At 44.3% G+C, this 21689-nt stretch overlaps 7 protein-coding genes across 7 annotated transcripts; 1 reads left to right on the forward strand and 6 right to left on the reverse strand.

The window, feature by feature from the left end:
• Positions 1–292: 292 nt before the first annotated feature.
• Positions 293–1262, reverse strand: BYT42DRAFT_640557 (HSP20-like chaperone; the record flags this gene model as incomplete). Its single annotated transcript, XM_051572530.1, has 6 exons — positions 1096–1262; positions 895–1027; positions 786–834; positions 559–725; positions 395–493; positions 293–316 (listed from the first exon to the last, which is right to left on the reverse strand). Exons 1-6 carry the CDS (start codon positions 1203–1205, stop codon positions 293–295), a joined length of 582 nt encoding a protein of 193 aa, XP_051427910.1. The 5' UTR covers positions 1206–1262.
• BYT42DRAFT_640558 (uncharacterized protein) lies at positions 1240–5745 on the reverse strand. Its single transcript, XM_051572531.1, has 8 exons — positions 5723–5745; positions 5362–5626; positions 4700–5265; positions 4314–4569; positions 2274–4235; positions 1963–2195; positions 1663–1902; positions 1240–1596 (listed from the first exon to the last, which is right to left on the reverse strand). The coding sequence occupies exons 2-8, from the start codon at positions 5480–5482 to the stop codon at positions 1573–1575; spliced, it is 3402 nt and encodes a 1133-aa protein (XP_051427911.1). The 5' UTR covers positions 5483–5626; positions 5723–5745; the 3' UTR covers positions 1240–1572.
• A 1570-nt stretch (positions 5746–7315) lies between these two features.
• Positions 7316–10095, reverse strand: BYT42DRAFT_601064 (uncharacterized protein). The gene is made up of 5 exons (XM_051571016.1): positions 9895–10095; positions 8279–9821; positions 8032–8223; positions 7759–7971; positions 7316–7630 (listed from the first exon to the last, which is right to left on the reverse strand). The coding sequence occupies exons 1-5, from the start codon at positions 10026–10028 to the stop codon at positions 7478–7480; spliced, it is 2235 nt and encodes a 744-aa protein (XP_051427912.1). The 5' UTR covers positions 10029–10095; the 3' UTR covers positions 7316–7477.
• A 614-nt stretch (positions 10096–10709) lies between these two features.
• Positions 10710–12451, forward strand: BYT42DRAFT_488635 (phosphatase 2C-like domain-containing protein; the record flags this gene model as incomplete). The annotated part of the gene is made up of 6 exons (XM_051563891.1): positions 10710–11067; positions 11331–11521; positions 11573–11767; positions 11974–12066; positions 12145–12231; positions 12362–12451. 6 exons carry the CDS (start codon positions 10710–10712, stop codon positions 12449–12451), a joined length of 1014 nt encoding a protein of 337 aa, XP_051427913.1.
• A 203-nt stretch (positions 12452–12654) lies between these two features.
• Positions 12655–13387, reverse strand: BYT42DRAFT_4180 (uncharacterized protein). Its single transcript, XM_051563470.1, has one exon. The coding sequence runs from the start codon at positions 13245–13247 to the stop codon at positions 12858–12860; it is 390 nt and encodes a 129-aa protein (XP_051427914.1). The 5' UTR covers positions 13248–13387; the 3' UTR covers positions 12655–12857.
• Positions 13388–13428: 41 nt separating this feature from the next.
• Positions 13429–14614, reverse strand: BYT42DRAFT_591195 (Sodium:dicarboxylate symporter; the record flags this gene model as incomplete). Its single annotated transcript, XM_051570527.1, has 3 exons — positions 13429–13736; positions 13798–14137; positions 14213–14614. The coding sequence occupies 3 exons, from the start codon at positions 14612–14614 to the stop codon at positions 13429–13431; spliced, it is 1050 nt and encodes a 349-aa protein (XP_051427915.1).
• Positions 14615–15362: 748 nt separating this feature from the next.
• Positions 15363–20664, reverse strand: BYT42DRAFT_487167 (inositol hexakisphosphate-domain-containing protein; the record flags this gene model as incomplete). Its single annotated transcript, XM_051563780.1, has 17 exons — positions 15363–15978; positions 16049–16150; positions 16223–16326; positions 16404–17476; positions 17512–17573; positions 17634–18248; positions 18354–18418; positions 18510–18949; positions 19020–19196; positions 19273–19506; positions 19571–19738; positions 19806–19865; positions 19935–20111; positions 20179–20204; positions 20280–20359; positions 20424–20512; positions 20583–20664. The coding sequence occupies 17 exons, from the start codon at positions 20662–20664 to the stop codon at positions 15363–15365; spliced, it is 4170 nt and encodes a 1389-aa protein (XP_051427916.1).
• Between the last annotated feature and the right edge of the window lie 1025 nt (positions 20665–21689).

Consider the following 21689-nt stretch of genomic DNA (forward strand, 5'->3'; position numbering starts at 1 on the left):
CGAACTTATAGTATTCCTTTCTATCTTTTACATGCTTGCATGGCTGTCAAAATTCCCATCTTTCATCTGTATATCCGATTGATTCTTTTTTTTTTCCCAATTTATTCTCGCGCTTTCAATCTTCCGTTTCTCTCAAAATAAAAAAGCCTCCTGCTTTAGCATAATGATGTAGACTATCGTATTGTAGCTTGGAACACCTTGGGCATAAAGAGCTTTCACAAAAAAATTTCTCGACATCGCAAAACGGGAAAGCGTGATGTTAATCCTTTAGTTTGTAGTTTATTCAATATCTTTACGTAAATTTGGCTTTGCTGAACTGTAAGGAAAAACGAGTGTGGTCGATCAGCATCCCACACTTTTAACGTAGTCCAGTCCCTGTCCTTCTTTTACTTACATCCATTTCCGGGTGTTGCTTCTTGAAATTTTCAAACATTTGTTGCTTTTTCAGTTCATCGCTGTCAGGCTTTTTCAGCGCTTTTTGGCGTTGGTCAAACTATTTGGTAGACAACCTGGTGTTAGAAAGAGTAATTTGAACCCATGGATCGTATCAATACAAACCATCATTTTCTCCACCATGGCTCGAGTTTCACCATCTAAATCACTCAATTTGGAATTTTCGGGTTGAATCTTCTTTGTATTGATCTTGGGTGCTGAAGTGACGACGTGTTCCCACCATGTCATCTGATTGTTCTTCTCAAGATGGATATTGACTTCCTTTTGATTATCTGTTTCCCTTGTTTTAGTTGCTTCCATAGGCCAGTGGCAGCGTGAGTAGAGTTACATACCGACTGTCCAAGTACTGTCGTCCAACTTGATATCCTTGCAGAGCTCACCCTAGTGGATCAGGTCAGCACGACGAATCCTTGCAAAGATGCAATTCCTTCGACTCCTTACCTCGAGTATCGGCGACTGGCCTTTCAGACCCACTTTGATATGTTTTCTCTTTAGAACCACGTCGAGATCTCTTCCGCGAGTACCGACAGGAACAGGAATGCTAATGTCCACCTCTTGCAACGTCTGTTTCCATCTATGGACAGGCAAGACGAGTTAAGTGCCCGTGCCGTAAATGAGTGTCTCGCCATTCCGTGAACTCACTTGTAGGGAAGAGCTGCTTGTTCCGCATCCTCACGAGCTTTTTCCGCCTTATCGTAGGCTTCGCGTTCCTCGGGGGTCATATCGTCGTATTTCTTATCAGTGTCTGCCATGTCAAAAATGTCTCGATGAATATCGAAGTGTCCTTTTTTTTGGGGGGGGGGGGTTGGTGTTCTGGCGTTTTCGATGGCGCCTTGCATGACCACTAAATTAAGTAAACAGTCACAGTCATGCACGAATTCAAAAATTCCGCAGCCCAAGCTTTTGGTAAAAGCTGGTGATAAACTAGCATAACATTACACAAACGCTTCTCTGCAAGATTAAAGCACTATTTAAAGTTGATATACTATTTACGCTGATGATGGTTGCAGAGAAATCACAAATGAAGAACAAAAGCACAAACTGAAAGAAAAGAAAGAAAAGGGGAATGGAATCAAAAAAGAAAAATCAAATGGTTGGCTAATAAAATGACTTGAGTGCCTAGACCTGAAAGTATGGATGGTCCTAAAAACAAAGCAAGTTTTTCATTACCAAGATGTTGATAATACCAGCAAATTCTTTTCTACTTACCAGTAATTGGTGGGCTGATCCGCGATCGGATGGATCGCGACTGAGAAGGGTTTGTATGAGGCGACGAGTAAGGGTATTGGGAATTTGTCGTTCAAGGTGCGGAATTTCTAGTTCCATGGCATCGTTCCATCGTAAACCGTTATTTAAAATGGGTGTTGATGGTGCAGGATGGGATATAAAGTGGAGGATTGTCTCATCCTTGATATTGTTTGCAAATAAGGGTTGTTTGGTTTCCAGTTCCTGCAAAGAAAAATAACATGAGGATTCATCATCACAGGAGTTTTCTCTTTTGTTGCTTACATAAATGACGCAGCCAAGTGCCCAAAGATCGACACTGGCTGTAGCCACAACGCCATTGGCACCTTCAAGACCGTAGGTGGTTGCTCTTGCCACTTCCGGTGGGCAATAACGTGGTGTGATGACGCCGACGCATTCTTCGCCAATGGTACGACAGGCTTCAAAATCAATCAATTTCCATGGTTGGCCCACATTATGCATGATATTGCTTGGTTTTAAATCACAGAATGCAATGTCTTTTTGTGTCGGAGCAAGCCATGACAACAACAATCAGTAACTAAGGAAGAAATGAAAACCATTTTTTTCGGGCTTACATTGAGAATGACACCAGACCAAGCATTCGACAATATTCCGTGCAATGGAACGTTTCACATGATCTGTCCACGCTTCGGGCTCATGTCGTGCTCGTCGAAGAACGGTCGCCAGGGTTTCGTCGAGCTGTTCCATTGCTGTGACATAATGGATATGCTGATCATCGTCGCCTTGTTTGTAACTCGCCCTTCCATTGGATGAAGGCTGATGCCCGCGCATGCTTTCGTCCTCAATGGTCAATACTTCGAGCAGTTTAACAACGTATCTCGAATTGAGTTTTGTCAGTGTGCGGCATTCGCGTTCCCATGCTTCACGTCGTCCAAATGATTTAATGACAGCCTTGGAGCCAGGGGAACTCGGTTCATCTGTATTAGTCGAAGAAGACAGTTTGTACACAAACAGAATTTTGTTCGTAGGGCCCAGGATAGGTGCACGCAAAGTGTCCATCTTGTAAAGGCGCGGCATCATACTGATCAGTGGTGCAACAGCAGCCAATCGACTGCGTGTGGTGCTATCGGAAGCGTCTTGACTGGAAGTGACAGAGGATTCTTTGGTCGTCGTGCTCCGTGTCATGTTTGGAGACACATGACGATCTTCGTAAACAGAGCTGTGCTGCTCGCTGTGTTCTGATGAGGAAGCCGCTATGCCACTGGAACGCCCCAAGGTAGCCAACATTTCGAGCGGACTCACCGATTCGTAGAGACTGACATCGTTGGGGTGACCAGGAGGATAACCGTTCGTGGGTAATTCATGCACGTCATTTGTATGCGGTGTAACAGGTCTCGCCATAGGCACGCTGACGTTGGAGGATGGGTATTGATGATGCGTGAGAGGGACAGCCGATTTGGTGCCTTTCTGGTTCCAGGTGGTGCCGCTGGCCGATTCGGTGGCAGTGGTGGCAATACTAAACTGTTTATTGGCTGGGATGTATTGTATTGCGGTGGGAGGACTGACATTGAGTGACATTGAATCTGGAATGGTCCATTTATCTTCGTCTTCGGGTCTTTCTTCCACTTCCAAGGTGGGTGACGACGACGATGCGGTGTGAAAAACACGAGTGGTACGCGGTCCTGCCACGAGTGCACTGTCGTTTGTTTTGATACTTCGCAAAACTTCCATGCTACAGCTAAGTGGGGCTCCAGCGTCTGTGGCGGTAGGCGACGTGGGACTCGTCGTTGTGTAATGCTTCACTGAGACTTCCGGGTTGTGCTGTGCGGCAAATTTCGCGGCAGGTACGGAAAATTCGTTTGGTTTTTGATGCGTCACTTCATTGGGTACTTGCCCTTGTGCATTGTCATCGAGCAAGGGCGGTGGCATGAGCAAACATTTACTGACTCGGAATGAATCTTTGCTGGCTCGTGCGTCATTCGGGTTTGGGTGACGTGGACCAGGAATCATTTCCAGCGTTGCTGAACGCACACGACCTGTGTCACCAATCTCGGCCGGTCGACCGAAAGAATCTCGGGAATGGTTCGTCCATGCTTTTGATGTGCGTTTATAGGGATACGGGAGCAAGGTATTACTGTCATTCGACACGTAATCGTTGGCGTGCATTTTGCCCGAAGAGTGACGTTGTTCGTTATAATAGTAATTGTCGTATCCATAGTGATCATCGTAGTTGTCGACTTTTTCGACAACACTGTCGTCGTTGTTGTTGTTTTGTCGTCGTTTTCGTCGAATAAAAAAGAAGGCTCCCAACGCTGCTCCAAGAGCAGCCAACCCACCGATGACGGAGCCGGCAATAATGCCTGCTTGGTTTGATTTATGACCAGTTTGTGATGATGGCGAAGGGGGGTTTGGATCGGAAGGTTGGCCGTCTGGTGAATATCCCGTCGTCGTCACGCGTGTCCAACTCCAAGCGACAGGGTCAAGAACGTACATGGCTGTATCGTGATTGGCACTCACCCCCCATCCTCCATAAATATAGATTTTCTCTTTTTTTTCGTCAAGAACAGCGGAATGACCTAAAAAAAAAATAGAGCGTTGGAGTTCATATAGAGTTGACTAAACTCATCATGCGGAAATGATATTTCCAAACTTACCCATGCGTGAATTGGGTCCGTTACTTTTATTTGCCATGTCTTTGCGTTCCCAGGTCAAGGTTGGGTAACGAGTGGCGTCTAATACCCACACATCGGAATCATAAGGCTGGCCTGTACCACCGCCAAAGACGATCATTTTATCTTTCAGACAAGTGGCCGTATGTAATCGACGAGCTCCCGGCATGGCTCCATTGACTGAGCCTACGGAAACCTGCAAACTCCACCCTTTGCGTGCTAAATCGTAAATATGTACATTCTGGTTACCATGATAACACAGAATAAATAGAAAACAAAAAGGGTCAACATTTGGTGCGAGACGAATTGTGGCCCCGCGAATCATGAGTCGGGTCGGGATGAAAGAATTGGACAGCAGAGGCCAAACTTACTTGAGTGGCGTCGTTTGGATTTCCCGTGGCCGTTCCTCCAAAAGTCACCAGACAATTGCAAGCCGGTAAGTAACAAGTTGAATGGTCGGTGATACCGGCTCCGTTACTTCCCGTGGTCCATTGAAATGTGTTGGCGTCCATGAGATTGAGACTGTTGAGAACGGCATTGCTCATGGGCATGCCGTTGGCATCGACGGCGACTCCTCCATATGTGTAGATGGTATTGTTCACTCTGAGTGTGCTGAATCCTGTGGATCGAGCGGGTGGGTCGACGGATAACGAAGGAAAACTCCACGTCCAACTGTTGGTGTCCAATTTTTGAAGCATACCAGCTGAACCTCCTTGAGTGGTATTGCTGGCGATGGCTAGTAATTGTCCTGAACTCGGTAAACTGGTTGCTCCAAAGAACACTTGGGGTAACATGGTGGCCATTGTCTGTGCTTGAGGTTGGTACCACGACCCATTGCGTGAATCCCATGCCCACAAACTCGTGGAGCCATGAACGGGGGTGGTCGGATTGTCACTGTCTGTACCGCCGTAGATGATGACATGAGGATCAACATACACTGTGAATAAAAAGAGCAGTAATGGTTAAAATAAGGCCGAATATTATCGAGAAAAATTGAAGCCGCTGGTTGGAAAAAGGGACGAATTGGGCTTACCAGCGACGTGACCTGCTTTCCAAGTTCCATTGGTTTGAGGAGGACCCAAGAGGGAATCGCTGGATTGAGCGAGAACGACTGAAACAGTGAGAATGAAAATACGATATATCGATAACAACATCGTATATGTATTATACGTTGGAAGGAGGAGCAAGTGCAGCAAACAGCAACAGCAACAGCAACAAGGGGATTCTCAAGGATGAGGAGGACGAAGGACTCTAAGGGGAGAGGAGAATCGACAGAAGAAGAAAAAGAAAGGAAAAAGGTAAATCGTTGATAAGATTAGCACAACACATACACAAAAAAATTAAGGTGGCCCTGATTTTTTTTTCCAATTTGATGACCCGCTACGCTTATTCAGATTGTGAACAATGGAACTCGATGATGGCTACACAAGGTGCGGCCTTCCCACTTTGATTACAGTTGTACAAATGCGTCCTTTCAACCAGTAATGTCATTGCGTCACTTAAAAATCTTGTCACTAGTCAGCCAATATTAATGTCATACTTTTAGAAATGAAGTCACTCGTCGCGCTTAGCTCGTTTTGCTCATTTTGATCGATTTGTTTCTTTTGCTAAGTAAGTCTAGGGGCTTCACCATCTCTCGGGTACGTCGACGGTTTGGGTTACGACGTGTACGGCGAAGAACAGCTGGTCATCGAAGCCTCGAGCAATCAGCATAAAAAACGCGTGCAGCATACGTTGGATGACAGAGCGAAACAGTTTCACAGCTCGATATGTATGCGGCCTATTCCAATGCCAACTTTATCACGATGCAAAATGTGAAGTTTTCTGGCTTGCAATGTGTGAGAACCGGTGTTACGCTGCAACAGACATCCTTTGATGACGGTGAAAAGTGATACGTACGAAACAGCCCATTTCGATACACTTGCTATCTCACCTCGCTATAAAAAAAATAGTTTTCGGTCTGTTCAGTACGCTCGCCACCTCACCTCGCTACAAAAGAAATCCGATCGGTGAAGACCCCCGTAACTTATGATGAACGAACACGATGATTCCGAGTTATGGATCTTTTGGTGTATTTGCTGGTCGAGATTAAGGTGCAAGAACAGATACTGAACGACTTACGAGATGAACATGATGGAAAAGTTGAAGTGGATGAAAAGTATCAAGTAAAGACAGTTCTCTACAATGAAACAATAAAGTCACATCTCGCTTTTTCATTGGTATGCGTAAACGTATTTGCTATGAACATATGCAAGCGTCCAAATGCAAAATGAACAAAAACGGGCAAGTGACGAATGGCTCCATTTCTAAAATAAATAAATAAAAAAAAAGGCATTAATGTTGGTTGGTCAACGACATTTTCAAGCAAGGTCGGAAAGGATATATCATCTATAGAAAAACGTGCAAGTGAACCGACCAACCAAATTTTGCAATGGAGGAGGGGATATTGTTGTACAATTTCGCTATCGAAACAACAAGTTCTTGCATTCAACAACCTCCACAAATCTTTTGTAAGCCTACTATCATATGCAGGCAACTGCAGACGAAAGAAATAGCAAAGACGTTGCTATGGAACTGTGCATTAAGCGATGCTTTCTACATTTTATTGCCACGATCAGATAGTAAAACTTTTCATCTACTCTTAGTAAAGAGCCTGAGGGCTGCTGCGGGACAATCCTAGATATCTCGTATTTCTGCAAGGCCCCCGAAAATAGGTCAAGCATCATTATGAGGATCACTTGTCACCTGTTGAACACAACATTACCATAATCACGACCCAAGTCCTTTGTGATCCGATCCAAGGAAAATATGGCCTGATTCCCCCGGGGACAAAAAACCTTTACATACGTCGACCTATTCACAAATCTATGAAGAATAATTTAAAAGGCTGTTAATTTTCTCCAACAGATCGCCATCAACAGTCAGGTCCTGTTTGTTGATCGAAAAGTCAGGATCTTCATAGGAACACTTGATAGATACATATTTAGGGCTGCAGGAATATGTACAACTAATTCGCTCGCAGCAACGGAAGCATTTGGGTCTTTATGGAAATAATTACATTATGTTATTGTATCAAGCGAAAATAAATGTAGTGTTATCGACATTATGGTAGAATGTACAGCAGTCGACAATGATATATGTGGCGAAAATTACGTTTCTTGTTGTTTGAACTGGCGTGCTCTCACCGTTTTGTACCATAACTCCTTCTTCCGTCGGTGATATTGTTCTACGAATTCCGGGTGCTCTTTTGTAAACTGCTCTCGTAATTCTTTGGATTTTGCTTTGTACTTGTCTTGTTCCTCCTGCACCACGACAAAAAAAAAAAAAAAACGTAAGTTAGAATAAGTGACGGTCATTTTTACCAGTAGAAAATAATTCCCTCTTCCTCTCTCTTTCTTTTCATGCGAAAATATCCCCTTTTTTTCAGTACCTTTGGTAACGCCTTCCATCGCGCTGATATAATGCCGTTTAGTTCTTTTAATTTCAGTTCGGGATTTTCGGACCGGAGTTCTTTCCAAGCTTCTTTACTGTAAAGAATGAATCCATTCGGTGGATAACCATTGTTCCTTTGTTTATACTTTGTTTCACTCGAAAGAGCGTCCTGTGCTTCCTTTAAACGATCATAATAGGGCGCCTTTTCCTCCTGTAGACTCGTGTCAGATCTGGATTTAAATCATTTGAAGGATCCTCTGAACAAAATTACCTTGCTCAGGGCTTTCCATCGGTCACCCATCAGACGACTGATTTGTTTACTGGTGTAATAAGGAAATTCTTTCACTGCAGCATTTCGGTGTTCTTGATTATACTGTAGAAATGGATTGTACCGATTCGTCGGCTTTGGTTTACGCATCGTTTTGAACTGCCCGTAGCCCTTGGATCTGCGCTTGTCCTTGTTCTGTGACAAAGATATATTAGAAATTGATATTTTGTTATCCATGCATAATACTTACGGTCGATTCTGGGCCGTCTTTGCTTGCCTCCAACGTTCGCAAAAACTCATCGTGGGTCGCGATAACATCTCTGTCGGGCATAGCGGCTAGACCAGACGGGTAGGACTCTGAATCATCGTCGTCATCCGAAAATATGTCGCTGTTATCCAGGATGGCAGAAGGTTGGACATTGGATTTTCTCTTCGGTGCAGCCAACTCAGGCATCGTTGCAGACGGTCGTACCCTGGCAGAGGGTTGCTCTGGCGTATCGTCATATTCGTCAAAGTCCAACGATGCAGCGTCTTCCGCCCATGGATCCTGCAATTCACTCGATGATAACGGGCTGTCGTTTTTTTCCTTGGTTTTGAGTTTTCTCTGCATTTTTGATTTTTCGCTTTTTTCCGGTTCTTCGGTTTTTTTCGGACGATCTCGACGTCGTTTTACAGGCATTTCAACCGGCATAAAATCGTCATCATCCCCATTGTTATTGTATCGTCGACACTCGGGAAAGAAATCAAACAGCTTTTTCTGCAAATGCTGTTCCTTTTTGATGACAACCACTGGTGTAGATAATGAAGACTTTGATGAGGATAGCGTCGATGAAGGTTTGGTCAGTAGTTTATCGGTTGAATTGTGAAGATGGTGGATTGGTCTGGGGGATTTAGCTGTGGATATAGTGTCCAGTGAGGCAATCGATTTTTTTTGGTTGTCGATTGGGTTGGCTTTACGTGAAGATGAAGTGCGCTTGGGTGATGACGGTCGTACGGGTACTGGAGGGCGCTTCCTGTCGGATAAGCTCATTGCATCGTATTCACTTTGCGCGTCTTGATCATCGTCTCCAGGGCCATATTCGGATCCGGACGAAAGCATATCCATCTCGGCAAATCCAGGATTGTAAAACTGAATCGGCTCTCTTTTACGAAGCTGATACTCCACTCTCTTGTTCAGATTTTCTTTGGTTAATAACGACGCCGACTCCTGGTTGGACGCGTCTTGTTTCCGCCGCACAGGTGCCTTGGGCCATTGATCGACATCCATCACCGATGTTTCCAATTCTCCCTCGTTCACCGCTGGCGTTGATGATTTCTGCAATATTGCTTCCTTGCGGGCCGATTTGTTTGTCTGAAATTGCACGTCGTTTCGCGATGTTGATCTCTTTAGCTTTGTCTCCTTCTGCGCTGGTATATCGTCGTATAAGAATGAAAATGGATCTTCATCGTCCAGCCCACGTTGTCTTTTGTAGCGGCTTTTCGCTGTCTGCGGCTCAGCCATCGCCTTTCTGCTTGAACCTGCTGAAAAAAGGTCGTCGTCCAAAGATTCGTAATGACTTTCTGCCCCGGAATCCAGCGTCTGGTTGATTGTATAATCTCGCTCTAGCCCTTGGTCTGTACGAGGCTTATTTTTCACCACTGAATAGGTTGCAAAAAAGTCGTCGTCTAACGATGCGAGGGAAGCTTCTGAACCTTGATCAGACAAGTCATCGTCTTGGCTGTCGTCAGTGGCGTAGGGATCCTCTGTCGAAGTGCGATTCCAAGTCCATTGATATTTACAATTGGCACATTGGCTATTTTTTGCGAGGTGAAAATGAGTATATGGACGCGAATGCATTCCACAGGAACGGTTCAGTTTACACTTACGCTTGACCTGCTAATCGTCCTCGAGACCAGAAACTCACGTCCTCATTATGACATTTTGGACAGTCAAACACAAAAGAGGCTTCCGCTTGTTCTTGTACTTCTAATAGCTTGGTATTTAGTTGGAAATTGACCATTGGCTCTTCAAGTTCAATGGAAGGACCAACAAAAAGATTGTGGTAAAAGAAAATCAGTCTTTTTTCCCCTAGACCGCATTTGGCGGAGAATGAAAAGCATATCTTGCCGTCGTTCGGAAACTGTTGGCTTTTTGCACTATAGTCTTTTTCTTTTTAACCGAAAGGTTTATTTCGTGTCATCCAACAAAACGATAGCAAATGTTACTTTTGATCATAATCATCATGTTCAAATGAGGAAATAAATAGCGTAAAATGAGGTCTACCTAGATGTCTACTTAACAAACTGAAGAGACCTCTGGATGAATAGCGTGAGACTTGAACCGAGGGTAAGCAAAGATGGTGTGACAGTGGTGATATAAGGTTATTCAGATATGCTTGGGCAAATCCATAGGTTATACATATATTATGCATCACGTACAGTGCCTCCTTTCATTCATACCCATCTGTTCCATGCAAAAAGTTCTTTCTGATGACCTTTTTTTGGTCATAGTTTCTTGTCTTTATCATTTATCGTCTTCCTTTTTCTTTCTTGGCTTTTATCCCTCGATTATCGTCATCCCATCCCCCTTCCCTCTTTCGTCCCACCTCTTGGCTACCCCCCTTTGCCGAATTCATCCCCAGCCTTCCCTTTTTTTTTCTCACTCTTCAATTTCTTTCTTAGTTTCCCAATAAAATCTCAGCATGCTCTATCATGCGTTTATCACTCAGCGCCGACTAGTCTATCGATCATGGACACGTTGTACCACTGTTCATCTTTCCCAATGTCGGTATCAATCTTCTGCAGCCACCATTCAACAAGAAAAAACACGCTCCAACTTGAACGTCATCGACTTTTACCATGCATCGCTTTCTTCATCGCCCCATCATTATGCCTTCAAACTTGGCGTCTCAGGTTACCCAAAGAAAGGCAAAGTCATTGAACCCATCACCCAAGACGATGCCATCTATACCAGTGTACAAGTAGGCGACGACGCTTATTTTCAACGTCGTGACGCTCTCGGTGTAGCTGACGGTGTGGGTGGCTGGCGAAAACATGCTGGTACGCTTACCTTCTATTATTCTTTTGCATTTCCCCTCTTTTTTTTTTTTTTTTCTTTAATCCAACTATGCACAAACACAGCTTCTCAGCTTTCCCTATTTTCCATATGCCCAAGTCGTTTTCTCTTTTTTGTCATTTGATCTATCGTGAACGTATTTTATCTTGTTCACGGTTGTATCCATCGTACCTTTGTTTTTGTGTTTGGGAATGCCCAGTTTCCGTAGTGATATATGGCGGAATGACTAATGTTTGATCGGATATAGGAGCGAATCCTGCTTTGTATTCACGAAAACTGATGCACTATGCTCAGCTGGAACTCGATCGCATAAAGAGCAATGTACGACCTTACAATGTTCCACAGAACCACCCTGATCCCATTCAGGTGCTTGAAAATGCATACCATCTAACTTCCCTCGACGCCCAGAACGAGGTACGGTTTCAGATGATCACCCGGGTGATATCCGAATTAATTTGACATGCTTCACGTTGATTTATTCAACCATAGGGGATTGTAGGCTCAACCACCGCGTGTATCATCACTTTATGTCAAGATGAATTACGGATTGCCAATCTTGGCGACTGCGGCGTTTCCATCATTCGATGCAATGACTATATATTTCGATCGGAAGAACAGCAACACAGCTTCAACTTTCCCTACCAACTAGGCACAGCTTCTTTTGATTCTCCAGCAGATGCACAGGTAAATAGCCCACTGGCAGGATGACACAGATTATCGACAAAGGCGAGGCGTGGCAATTGCAAACAAATTATTATGTTTGTGTGATTTGGCGACACCACCTTTATATGTCTCGTGATCTCCACTCATGCTTTTTTTCGGCCTGTGTTTGTTTCATCCTCATTGATGAAAATTTCTGGCTTGTTTTTTTTTTTATTCTTCCTGAACAGCGGTTTACGGTGAAAATCGAAGAGGGGGATATCATCATTCTTGGTTCTGATGGATTATTCGATAATTTGTACGATGAAGAGATTCTGGAAGAGGTCCAAAAGTGTCTGCAATCAGAAACAAAGAGTCAGAATGAGGAGTTGGAAGAGGAAACAGTATACCAAAATGAAAAGCTTATCCAAACGAACAATAACCATACTGCAACGATCGGCTGTGCACCACAAAAAATCTCAGACGCATTGGCTTTGCGGGCGAAATTAGTAAGTGAAGACCTGGACAATCCTTCTTCGCCATTTCAAGTACGAGCGATGCATGAAGGCTTGTACTATCAGGTAGGTAGCAGTCTCTATTCTGTCGCAAATCGCATACTAATGTAAGACGGGTTCTCAGGGCGGAAAAGCAGACGACATCAGCGTGCTAGTAGCTGTTATCAGTCGAGATGAATGTCCACCAGAACCGTCTCCGCCGCCATTACCATGATCGCCTTTTCTTTCCGCTTTATACCCATGTACTCAATTTTTTATCTCATGTATATATCTTCGTTTTCTATTGTCACTTATTCATGTCATTTTTTACAGTACGGGGCTGTTTGGTTCCTTTTTTTTCTTTTATCTTTTACCAAACCATCTCAAAATATTTCTTGTTTTGTTGCCACTACCGCATTGTCATTCTTCATTAACAATATACCATTTCTGTATTGCTTACTTTTACAAGAAAGAACTGAAAAACTTTTTTGGATTTTTATCATCTTTAGATATCGATGAATTGATCTACAGGACGTGCATATAGATGATGTAGAATGTATTACAAAACAAAGGCATCATAAAAAGGGGAAAATTCACGGAAGTAGAGGCGTAAGGGATGTATGATATCCAAAGCGATTCGACTACGCAGGTGGGATAGATTTGTCGTGGTGGTGAACAACGACGACGTCGGAGAGTTCTTCATTCGTATCATCGTGAAGAAGACTGTCGGAACTCACATCCCCATCAAGGGCATCCGGTTCTTGCATCTGTTCACGCTGGCGCTCCAATTCTTCTTCCTGCCAATCGGCACCTCGAAAACTGCCTTCAATGCGAGCCATAATACAGCTTCCCAAACAGTTACCGAAAACATTGATTGAAGTACGCCCCATATCCATGATTGCATCTATTCCCATTATCATCGAAACGGCTTGACCCGGTAGTCCATACTGCACCAAGGTGCCCACCAAGACAATTAGCGATGCACGTGGAATAGCCGCCACACCTTTGGATGACAACATCAACGTGCCCATAATCGATAGTTGCGTACCAATGCTTAGATTGATGCCACCAGCTTGTGCAGCAAAAATACTGGCCAATGCAAGGTACAGTGTTGTACCGTCCAGATTGAATGAATAGCCACTACCAAAAAATTCATTCCATTTCAATCAGCCTACTGATCTCCGTCAGAGCAGCTTTAATTTCTCTTCCAACTTACCATGGAATTACAAAAGCAGTCAAGGAGCTTGGACAACCGAAAGAGCACATATTTTCCATGGCTTTTGGAAGTGCCGATTCACTGGAAGCCGAGCTAAAAGCAATCAGCCATGGTTGTGCCGCTGCTTTGAAAAACCCAATCACCGGGATACGTGCCACCAACATGATGGGAACGAGTATCACCACGACAAACACCACCAAGGACGCATACAGTGCACCAATTAGTTTACCCAGGTTAGCCAAAACATTAATTCCATTGGCTCCAATGGTGGCAGCAAGTGAGGCAGCGATACCGATAGGAGCATCTAAAGTGTACATTTAGTTCCAAATCCACATGAAAAACGGGAGGAATGACTGCTGACTTACAGTTCATAATTAGAGCGACAAATTTGAACATGATCAGGGATAAAGAATGATTGAACTCAAGCATGACTTTTTTCGAATGCTTATCCGCCTTCATCATGGCACAAGAGAACATGGCCGCGCAAAAGACAACACCCAAGATGGAGTTGTCTACTGCGGCTTTAAAGAAATTCTCGGGAATGATCATGAACAATTCATGATGCCATGTAATATCTTGGCCTTGCTGTGCTAATTCATCAAAATCTGATGTATCGCCCGTGAGCACCACGCCCTTGCCAGGCTTGATCAGATTCGCCATGATAAGACCCACGGCCAGGGCCAATGTAGTAATAATTTCAAAATACTGAAAAAAAAAGCCAGAGTTTAGATTTCTTCTTTAATTCAATCCAAAAACCTGAGAGAAATTTTTTATACTTACAATAATTGTCTTGACAGCAAGTTTGCCGACTTGGCCAACATCATCACCATGACCCGCGATGCCGACCACCAGGGTAGAGAAAATAAGAGGTATTTCGATAATGGTAATCATTCGGATAAACGCAGTTCCCAACGGTTTTATCTCTTGTCCGAATTGAGGAGCAAAATGGCCAATGAGGATTCCCACTGCCATGCCAATAACAATCCAGATTGTTAAGTTCGTTCGTCTTCTTAAAAACCGCCATATTTTGGCAAACGGTTTAAGAAATAGGTGCCATGCATGTCGAACGATTCGGCGTAGCTTGGCTCTGAAGGTAGTATTAGTGTATCGTTGTTTCTCGTCCGTATCGAGACTCGTTATCCGTTCTGTCTGTGATGAAAGGCTTTTACGGTCTTGATCCATCGTACTCAATAGATCAAGTCTATGAAAAAAAAATTTTATGAATAAAGGGGAGAGGAGGATTAAAAAAAAGGCTATGATCGAAATTTCCCTTTCTTATCGCCATTTATGCTCCTGAGTTTAGCGCTGATTGAACTCGTCAATTTTTTTTTTCTTTTTTCGTGTGCATAAGCACACCACTCGATTAAAGAAAAACCCTTGCACACAGACCATCCAACGTAATCGATCGGCAACGCTCGCAGATCGGTTTCGGTATCTAAACTTTTTGAAACATCACCAATGATCTCTGTAACCAAGAAAATAGGAATGGAAATGTTTCTTTAAAATTCATTTGTCTAACAAAGAAAAACCTTCTCGACCATCCGGAAATGGTCCAAGACCTGGTGATTCCCCAAACTCAAAAGACTATCATCGGCTTTATGTAAACATCCTCGCACGGTCTTTCAGGGATTCAAGAATGGACTTCCGAAATCAGGCACATCTCCCGGAACGTGTCCTTTTATCGTTACAGCATCCAATGTTATCTCTAAGTAACAGATTTCCTCCCGATAGTGACTCATTATGGCACGTATCATATCGTACTCACAAAACTGAAACCAAACAAGTTTAAATAATTAACCAGGCACACCGTATCCATGCTGTGAATAGAACGTCATTTGAACGCGAACCAATGATTGGGGGATGATGGAAATAGTAGGATTTTTATTTTTTATTTGACGATTCGGGATGTTGGGGAGCAAAAATGGGGAATCTATGATAATTCGAGAGATTGTAATTTGATAAGATTGGTGATTTCTCGTCGTCCTTTGAGCCATTCTTTGAACGTCGTCATTTTACGAGCTTCTTCTCCTACAATACTTTCATCATCGTCATTCTCCGTATGAGACTCTAAGCTGACAATATCTTCGGCCGATGATTCCGCATGCCCGATTTCTTCCAGCAAGTAATTGCCAAACACAATCAGGTAAAAGTATCGCACCAAGTAATTTAGCGCGACTTCTCGTGTGGCACGCCACTTTTTGGATCCGTGGTCTTGGCTCTCCGCTCGCAGTTTGTAATCATAAATCGCTTTTCGTAAGTTTTGCATATGATCGCACATATTGATGGCTTGATCCGTCAATTGCTTGGCTAATTTGCCATACGTCAACACACTAATCAGTTGCAGAATAATTCTGTATTCGCCATTCTCGTAACGCAGACGCTGTTCGTGGGACTCATCAATTTCTCGGTCTCCCATGCTGCTGTCAGCTCTGGTCGATTCCGGGCTTTCAATGATGAATGAGCCAGTCATGTCCGTGATCGTATCATTCTTCAATACCATCGACATCAAACAAGCAGTGACCATACCAGTGGTCGTTCGTCCTCGTCTAACAAATAAACCATCCATTAATACCCATGACCAACGGTTTGACTCGAGAGTTTTTTCATTGATCGTACCCCATTTGACAGTTGAAAACGACATCCACGCCTGCATTGGCGTTCAGAGTACGTTGAATCAGTTGATCGAATACGTCGGGAATTGGCGCTTGCTCATCCGTACTGTAACATCCGCACAAAGGATTATTACAAGTTCCTATTACAAAACAACTACATCCAGTGTGTACCACTTACATGGGAATACGAAGATAATCCACCATATAACCTTCGTCGATAATCGACTGGAACACTTCACTAGGTGTCTCGACGCATTCAACAGGCACAGTTTCCCACATGGGCTACAGACATAAGAGGAAAATGGACGATTAACCCAAAGAAAGAACATGCCATTTTACCAAGATTATTTTTCACGAACCAGTAATGTAAACCCGCCTTTGTCCGTGACTTCTTCATCGTGTAATAACAGACGTCCTTCGTATTCTTCCAATTCTTCCAAAGCATCGAGCTTCATACGATGTTCCATGCTTTCCACTCGTTCTTTTGCAATACCGGTGGTTTCCAGGTTTTTGAGTGGATCTTGGAAAAGACGCAACACGTACGGCTGCTTGTTGACATATAACACGGGCTCTTCACGAAGACAAGTCCATAGCACCTTGCGTTTACCACCGGGTCCGGCGTTCATTGTCTTTAGCACCGCCTTGATAGCGTCTTTCGATGGCATGGCACATCCGCAAATAAATGGAGGCACTGGAACATCATCGTCACCTCGTTCCATATCGGCGGCTAAACCGCTCAGGTTGGCTGACAAGCCAGCGACCTTGACCGTATTTTTCACCTTCTTCACTTCAACGCGACGGTAATTGTAGGCGCCCTCGATTTTCTCCTTCAGGCTCATCTTTTGACAACCGGGGAAGGCATCGTGCTTCAAGATGGTTTGCTGTGCCAACACTTGACCACGTCGCGCACTCACAACACGCATCACTTCACTCGACAGGGCCACACCGTCACCCACCGACTTTTCTACCGGCACCAATAAACTTTCGTCGTCAGCATGGAACATAAGCAAAATGCATTCCATTTCCTGATGACGCTTCATCCATCGTTCAAATGATTCGGTCTCATCCATGGTTTCGGGCGAAGTGCTGTTCAGGTACGCTTGGAAACAAATCAAGAGGAAGTACCGCTCAAGAGCAGCAATACCACGTTTGAGAGCTCGCTTTCGCTTTTTATCGTCCGTTTCATTATCTGCTTGGATGTGGGCCGACTCGATCATTTCGCGTAAGTTCAAATAAGCTCCACACTGGTCGATGGCTTGATCCACCATACTCTTGGTCTCCAAACCATTTTTGATGACTCTCAGCAGACTGTTGATAATTTGGTAGTTGATTTTGGTCGTGGACACCGTCTTGTCGCTCTCAGGTGCCTTGGAATGTCGCGAGGGATCCGAATGACGCATCCAATTGGTCAATAATGTTGCAATCACCGTACCTACACCATCATTGTTTAGTTCATTTCAGATCCACTGTATATAATATTCATCATCACATTACCAATAGTGGAGCGTCCCAGACCAATTTGACAGTTACTACAGATCATGTTTAGTGCCCATCGTTACTTTTTCAATGTTAGCACAGATCCAACTTACAGAATGAGAGCCGTCTTTGACAGGTCGACATTGCCAATAAGGTGGCGTAATTCATCGAAATCAGCCCACTGCGGCGGCTTTTCAGCGGTCAGAGGGACACGATGGTAATCAAGTAAAATATCGTCTTGTTGATGATGGTTATCCTGCGACAAATCGTCGGATACCTCTTGAGCCACCATCTCCATGACTTCCCGAACGGTGAGGATATCTTCCACGTCCACTTCTTCCCACACTGGCTGGACATCGCCTTCGGTATTCTCACCGTGCAACAGAATTCGGCCGTCATAATTCATCACTTCACGAATAACGTCTTCTTTGAGTCGCTCCTCCAGCTGTTCCAGGCGCGCACCCGTGATTCCCTTGTACACGCGAATGTTGCGCAAGGTAAAGTACCGGTCACGAAGCACGTACGGAATACCGTTAATGTAAATGATGGGTTCTTCACGTAAATTGATCCACAATACTTTTTCATTTTGCGGCCGATCGGTCAACAATCGACGCAACACTTGGCGCAATCCGTCCACTGTAGGCTGAGCTACGCCGTAGACGTGAGTATGCTTGATACGACGGAAATTCGATGCACCTTCGACAAAGAAGGTGTGATGCATTTGAGCACTGTGTGTAAAATAGTTGGAAGATCGCTCTTCTTCCTCATTCAGCAAAGGTTCTCCAGGCGTGGGCAGTCGCGATAACTGTTGCTGGTCTCCCTTGTCCTCCAACTGGCTTCGACGCCAAAAGTCCATTTTCAAAATGGTTTGCGACGTCAATACAATGCCTGTACGTGCCTGAAAACCATTCAACCATGATTAATCATCTGATAAGTCACCAGCCACACTATTCATCCAGCGCAGCGAATTCTGTCTCTTAGAACATTACCTTGAGAATGAATTGTTCCACTTCATTTGGAACAATACCTGTTTGAGCTCCGGCTCCGACCATCTCAAACATGCCGCGACCAAATCCAAGGGCGCCGTGACGACTCCATCGAGTCTCGAGCGGACCATGGGTGCTCAAGTTGCGCAGATCGTCCACGGGACGGAACAGATAGAGCTGAGGTCCTTTGCGACGCATGTGTTGTAACATGGTCCATATTTCTGTACGCGATTTCACCCACGAAGAGAAACGGGTCTCGAAGCGAGTATCCGGCGACTCGTTGATGTACGCTGTAAAACATAAAAGGAAAAAGTAGCGCTGGAGGCCATTCAGTGCCTTTTCCAAGTAAACATTGTTCGATCCCTCGTATCCAGAAGACGGCTCGGTTGTATGTCGAATGCGGTACATGAGAATATCCTCACGCAGATTGACGACCGCATCAGCTAATAAATATCCCGCACAAATTAAGTAAAAATGGTGGAATACGACAACATGCAGCAGTGTTCAACCTACATCGGTCAATGACTTCATCTAGCATCTTCTTGCTATAGATACCGCTGTCAAGCACAGACGTTAATGCAACAATAGCTTGATAATTGCCCATAATCGCTTCCTTCAAATTTTCAATCATCACGCTGCGTTCCAACGTCCACTCAATGGCTGAACGAGGTGACATCTTGGAGTTTAACCCTGACAGCATGAAAAATTTACCGGAAATCAGTACCTGACCATGGGCAAAAAAAGAAACGAAGAGTCGGCAGCCTACCTTTCTCCAATACATAGACTAATCGTAGTAAAGCATGGTTCTGATGACTTGCAATATCCGCTTCTTCCATGCCTTTCATGAGTTCAGGCGAAATAGCCAACTGGGCCTCTTCACTGTTTTCATCCAAAATCAAGGCAGTGGAATTATATCCGGGTATCGGGAACGGGTCGGCACAGCCTCTTTCGATCAACTGGGTACGTCGAATAATTTGAGCAATGATAATGCCAACCGTCGCTGCAGGTTCCCACTGCTCGTTACTTATCGGGTCTTCAAATAACAATTGATCACTGTCACTTACTTCGCACGCCACCCATGCCACAGTTGAAAATCAGGGAATCGGTGGGATCCAAGGATTTAATCACTCGCACGTATTCATCAAAATAGTTGTCTTCGGGAGCTTGTTCAGGCGAAATGGGAATACGGAAAAACTTGAGACGATATCCTTCAGCTTGGAAGACTCGGAATACTATATGAAACGTGTAAAAATCCTAAGGTTCATATCATATCTCCTTGACGACTCGGCCCATTCTTACCTTCGCGTGGTGTTTGCACGGTATCAGCTGCAATATAGCAAGGCACCACTGTTCCATCGGCTAAACAAAAAGAAAACCACCATGATCAGCACAACAGCAAATCAGCCACTCTTCGATGAGAAAACTCACATAATTCTTGATGGACCAGGAGCAAGCCACCCATACTGGAAGCTTCCTTCAGTACGTCGGCTTTCAAGCGCTCCTCCACCTTTTCTAAACGGACCGAATTGATACCCAAAAACGCCCCCATATTCTGCATGGGGTCCGCATAGTCACGCAAAACGTAAGGGTAACCATTTAAGTAAACTTTTTTCCCACGTTAGCATATTATTCATGCAGCGTATCCGGTGGCTCACTCGATCTCTTATCTTACCCAATGGTTCCTCCCGTGTCAAAAACCTAAAACAGTCATCTCATCAACAAATGACTCTCAGCTGATAAAAAGCCTAATATAAAGGAGAAAAAAAAACCAACACATACCAAGTACAGGATGACTGTGTTAAACTCTTGGGATGGCAATTCAATAAAGCCAAGATACTGGATAAACCGATAACCTGATAATAAAGTTTAGCTTAGAGTTCCTACCCTTTGCTCGTTTTTACCCCATTGACTACATACCGTGGGTTGAGCAACACCGTAGACATTCAAACCTGCCACACGAAAGTTTGGTGCACCCTGCAAATGAAAATCGAGTTTTGTATTCATGCCTAGATGTGTTTGACAGCGTTTAGCTACCCGATCCCACTTTGATGACCACCTTTTTTGCTGTCGGCGTACCTCTTGGAAAATGATCCATTTTCAAAATGGTGTTGCGAGTGAGTACATGTCCACTGCGAGTTTTGAGAACATGTGAGACCATTTTTAGTAGACGTCGAGGATCCTTGCTTTGTGGTGGTTCTTGACGCACGAGGTCTGAGTTTTCCGCCGAAGACGGGATAGGGCCATTGGTAGGACGAGGATGGTCCGAGCTGGAGTTGCTCGGATACGATTGCGAGTTTCGGCGTGAACTCGTCGACACTTCCTCACTATCATAACGGCATTGTTACTTCTTTTTTATTCCTTTGTTGGACATCCTAGCTTTACAGAACACACAACTTACAGTCGAGGAGGTACAAAGCGGCCATATTGATGATCAGAATGGTCTAATGCTCGCCGATGCAACGACCGAGGGGAATGGGGAAACGAGTGTTTTCGTTCATGGTGGTGCCTTGTTGGAGCCGCCAGTGGCGATGAAGCAGGTGAAGTTGGACTCGACGATGTGGACATGGTGAACACTCGTCGCGAAGAGAAAAGTAGCAGAAAGAAGAATACAGTTGGCTGAGTTTTCACTCCGCCAGGCTTTTTGTAGCTGGGTCACCAAAACCCAAAAATGAAACCAAAAATACGTCATAGGCCTGTTTTCGTTCCGACAGCTGTGTGTTTGTACACCTGCCCATTTCAATTCAGGAACACCGGCATTGTCATGGATTTACCATTTTTCTGATTTATCTGATGGATTCTATCAAACTTGACGTTACTGGATAATTTCAACGTATTATTGTCCGGATACGAACTTCTCATCAAGATGATTTCTATTGGCCGACGTCGTTTCACTGGTTCAACGCGCTTTGCCGTAATTTCAATGACAGCCTATATCTTATACGGCATGAATTTTCTGTCTGCACTGTAGGATCACAAACACAGTAAGGCTTTTTTTTTTTTTTGCCACGCTTTGGGATCTCGCATCAAACTCATCATTTGTATCCCGTGGTTCCTGAAATTCTCGGAAACGACTATTTCCGGTAATTGTGTGAAACCTTTTGATGTCCATGCTGACTCACGCCATTTGTGGAACCTCGGTTACTATAACGCAAAAGACTTTCTCAAAAATGAAACCAGAGCCGA

This window comes from Radiomyces spectabilis (genome assembly GCF_025331425.1).
Source record: "Radiomyces spectabilis strain NRRL 2753 chromosome Unknown BYT42scaffold_1, whole genome shotgun sequence".
In the NCBI taxonomy this organism is placed as follows: domain Eukaryota; kingdom Fungi; phylum Mucoromycota; class Mucoromycetes; order Mucorales; family Radiomycetaceae; genus Radiomyces; species Radiomyces spectabilis.

Bases quoted from the DNA above. Each gene is read 5' to 3' on its own strand.
- BYT42DRAFT_4180 (XM_051563470.1), bottom strand. From the start codon at position 13,247: ATGGGCACGTTGATGTTGTCATCCAAAGGTGTGGCGGCTATTCCACGT.
- BYT42DRAFT_601064 (XM_051571016.1), bottom strand. From the start codon at position 10,028: ATGGTCAATTTCCAACTAAATACCAAGCTATTAGAAGTACAAGAACAA. The intron at 8,224-8,278 runs GTAAGTATTATG...TCTTTGTCACAG, and splicing joins AAGACGGCCCAGAATCGACC to AACAAGGACAAGCGCAGATC. The intron at 7,972-8,031 runs GTAATTTTGTTC...ACGAGTCTACAG, and splicing joins GATGGAAAGCCCTGAGCAAG to GAGGAAAAGGCGCCCTATTA.
- BYT42DRAFT_640558 (XM_051572531.1), bottom strand. From the start codon at position 5,482: ATGTTGTTATCGATATATCGTATTTTCATTCTCACTGTTTCAGTCGTT. The intron at 5,266-5,361 runs GTAAGCCCAATT...TTTTATTCACAG, and splicing joins GAAAGCAGGTCACGTCGCTG to TGTATGTTGATCCTCATGTC. The intron at 4,236-4,313 runs GTAAGTTTGGAA...TTTTTTTTTTAG, and splicing joins CGGACCCAATTCACGCATGG to GTCATTCCGCTGTTCTTGAC.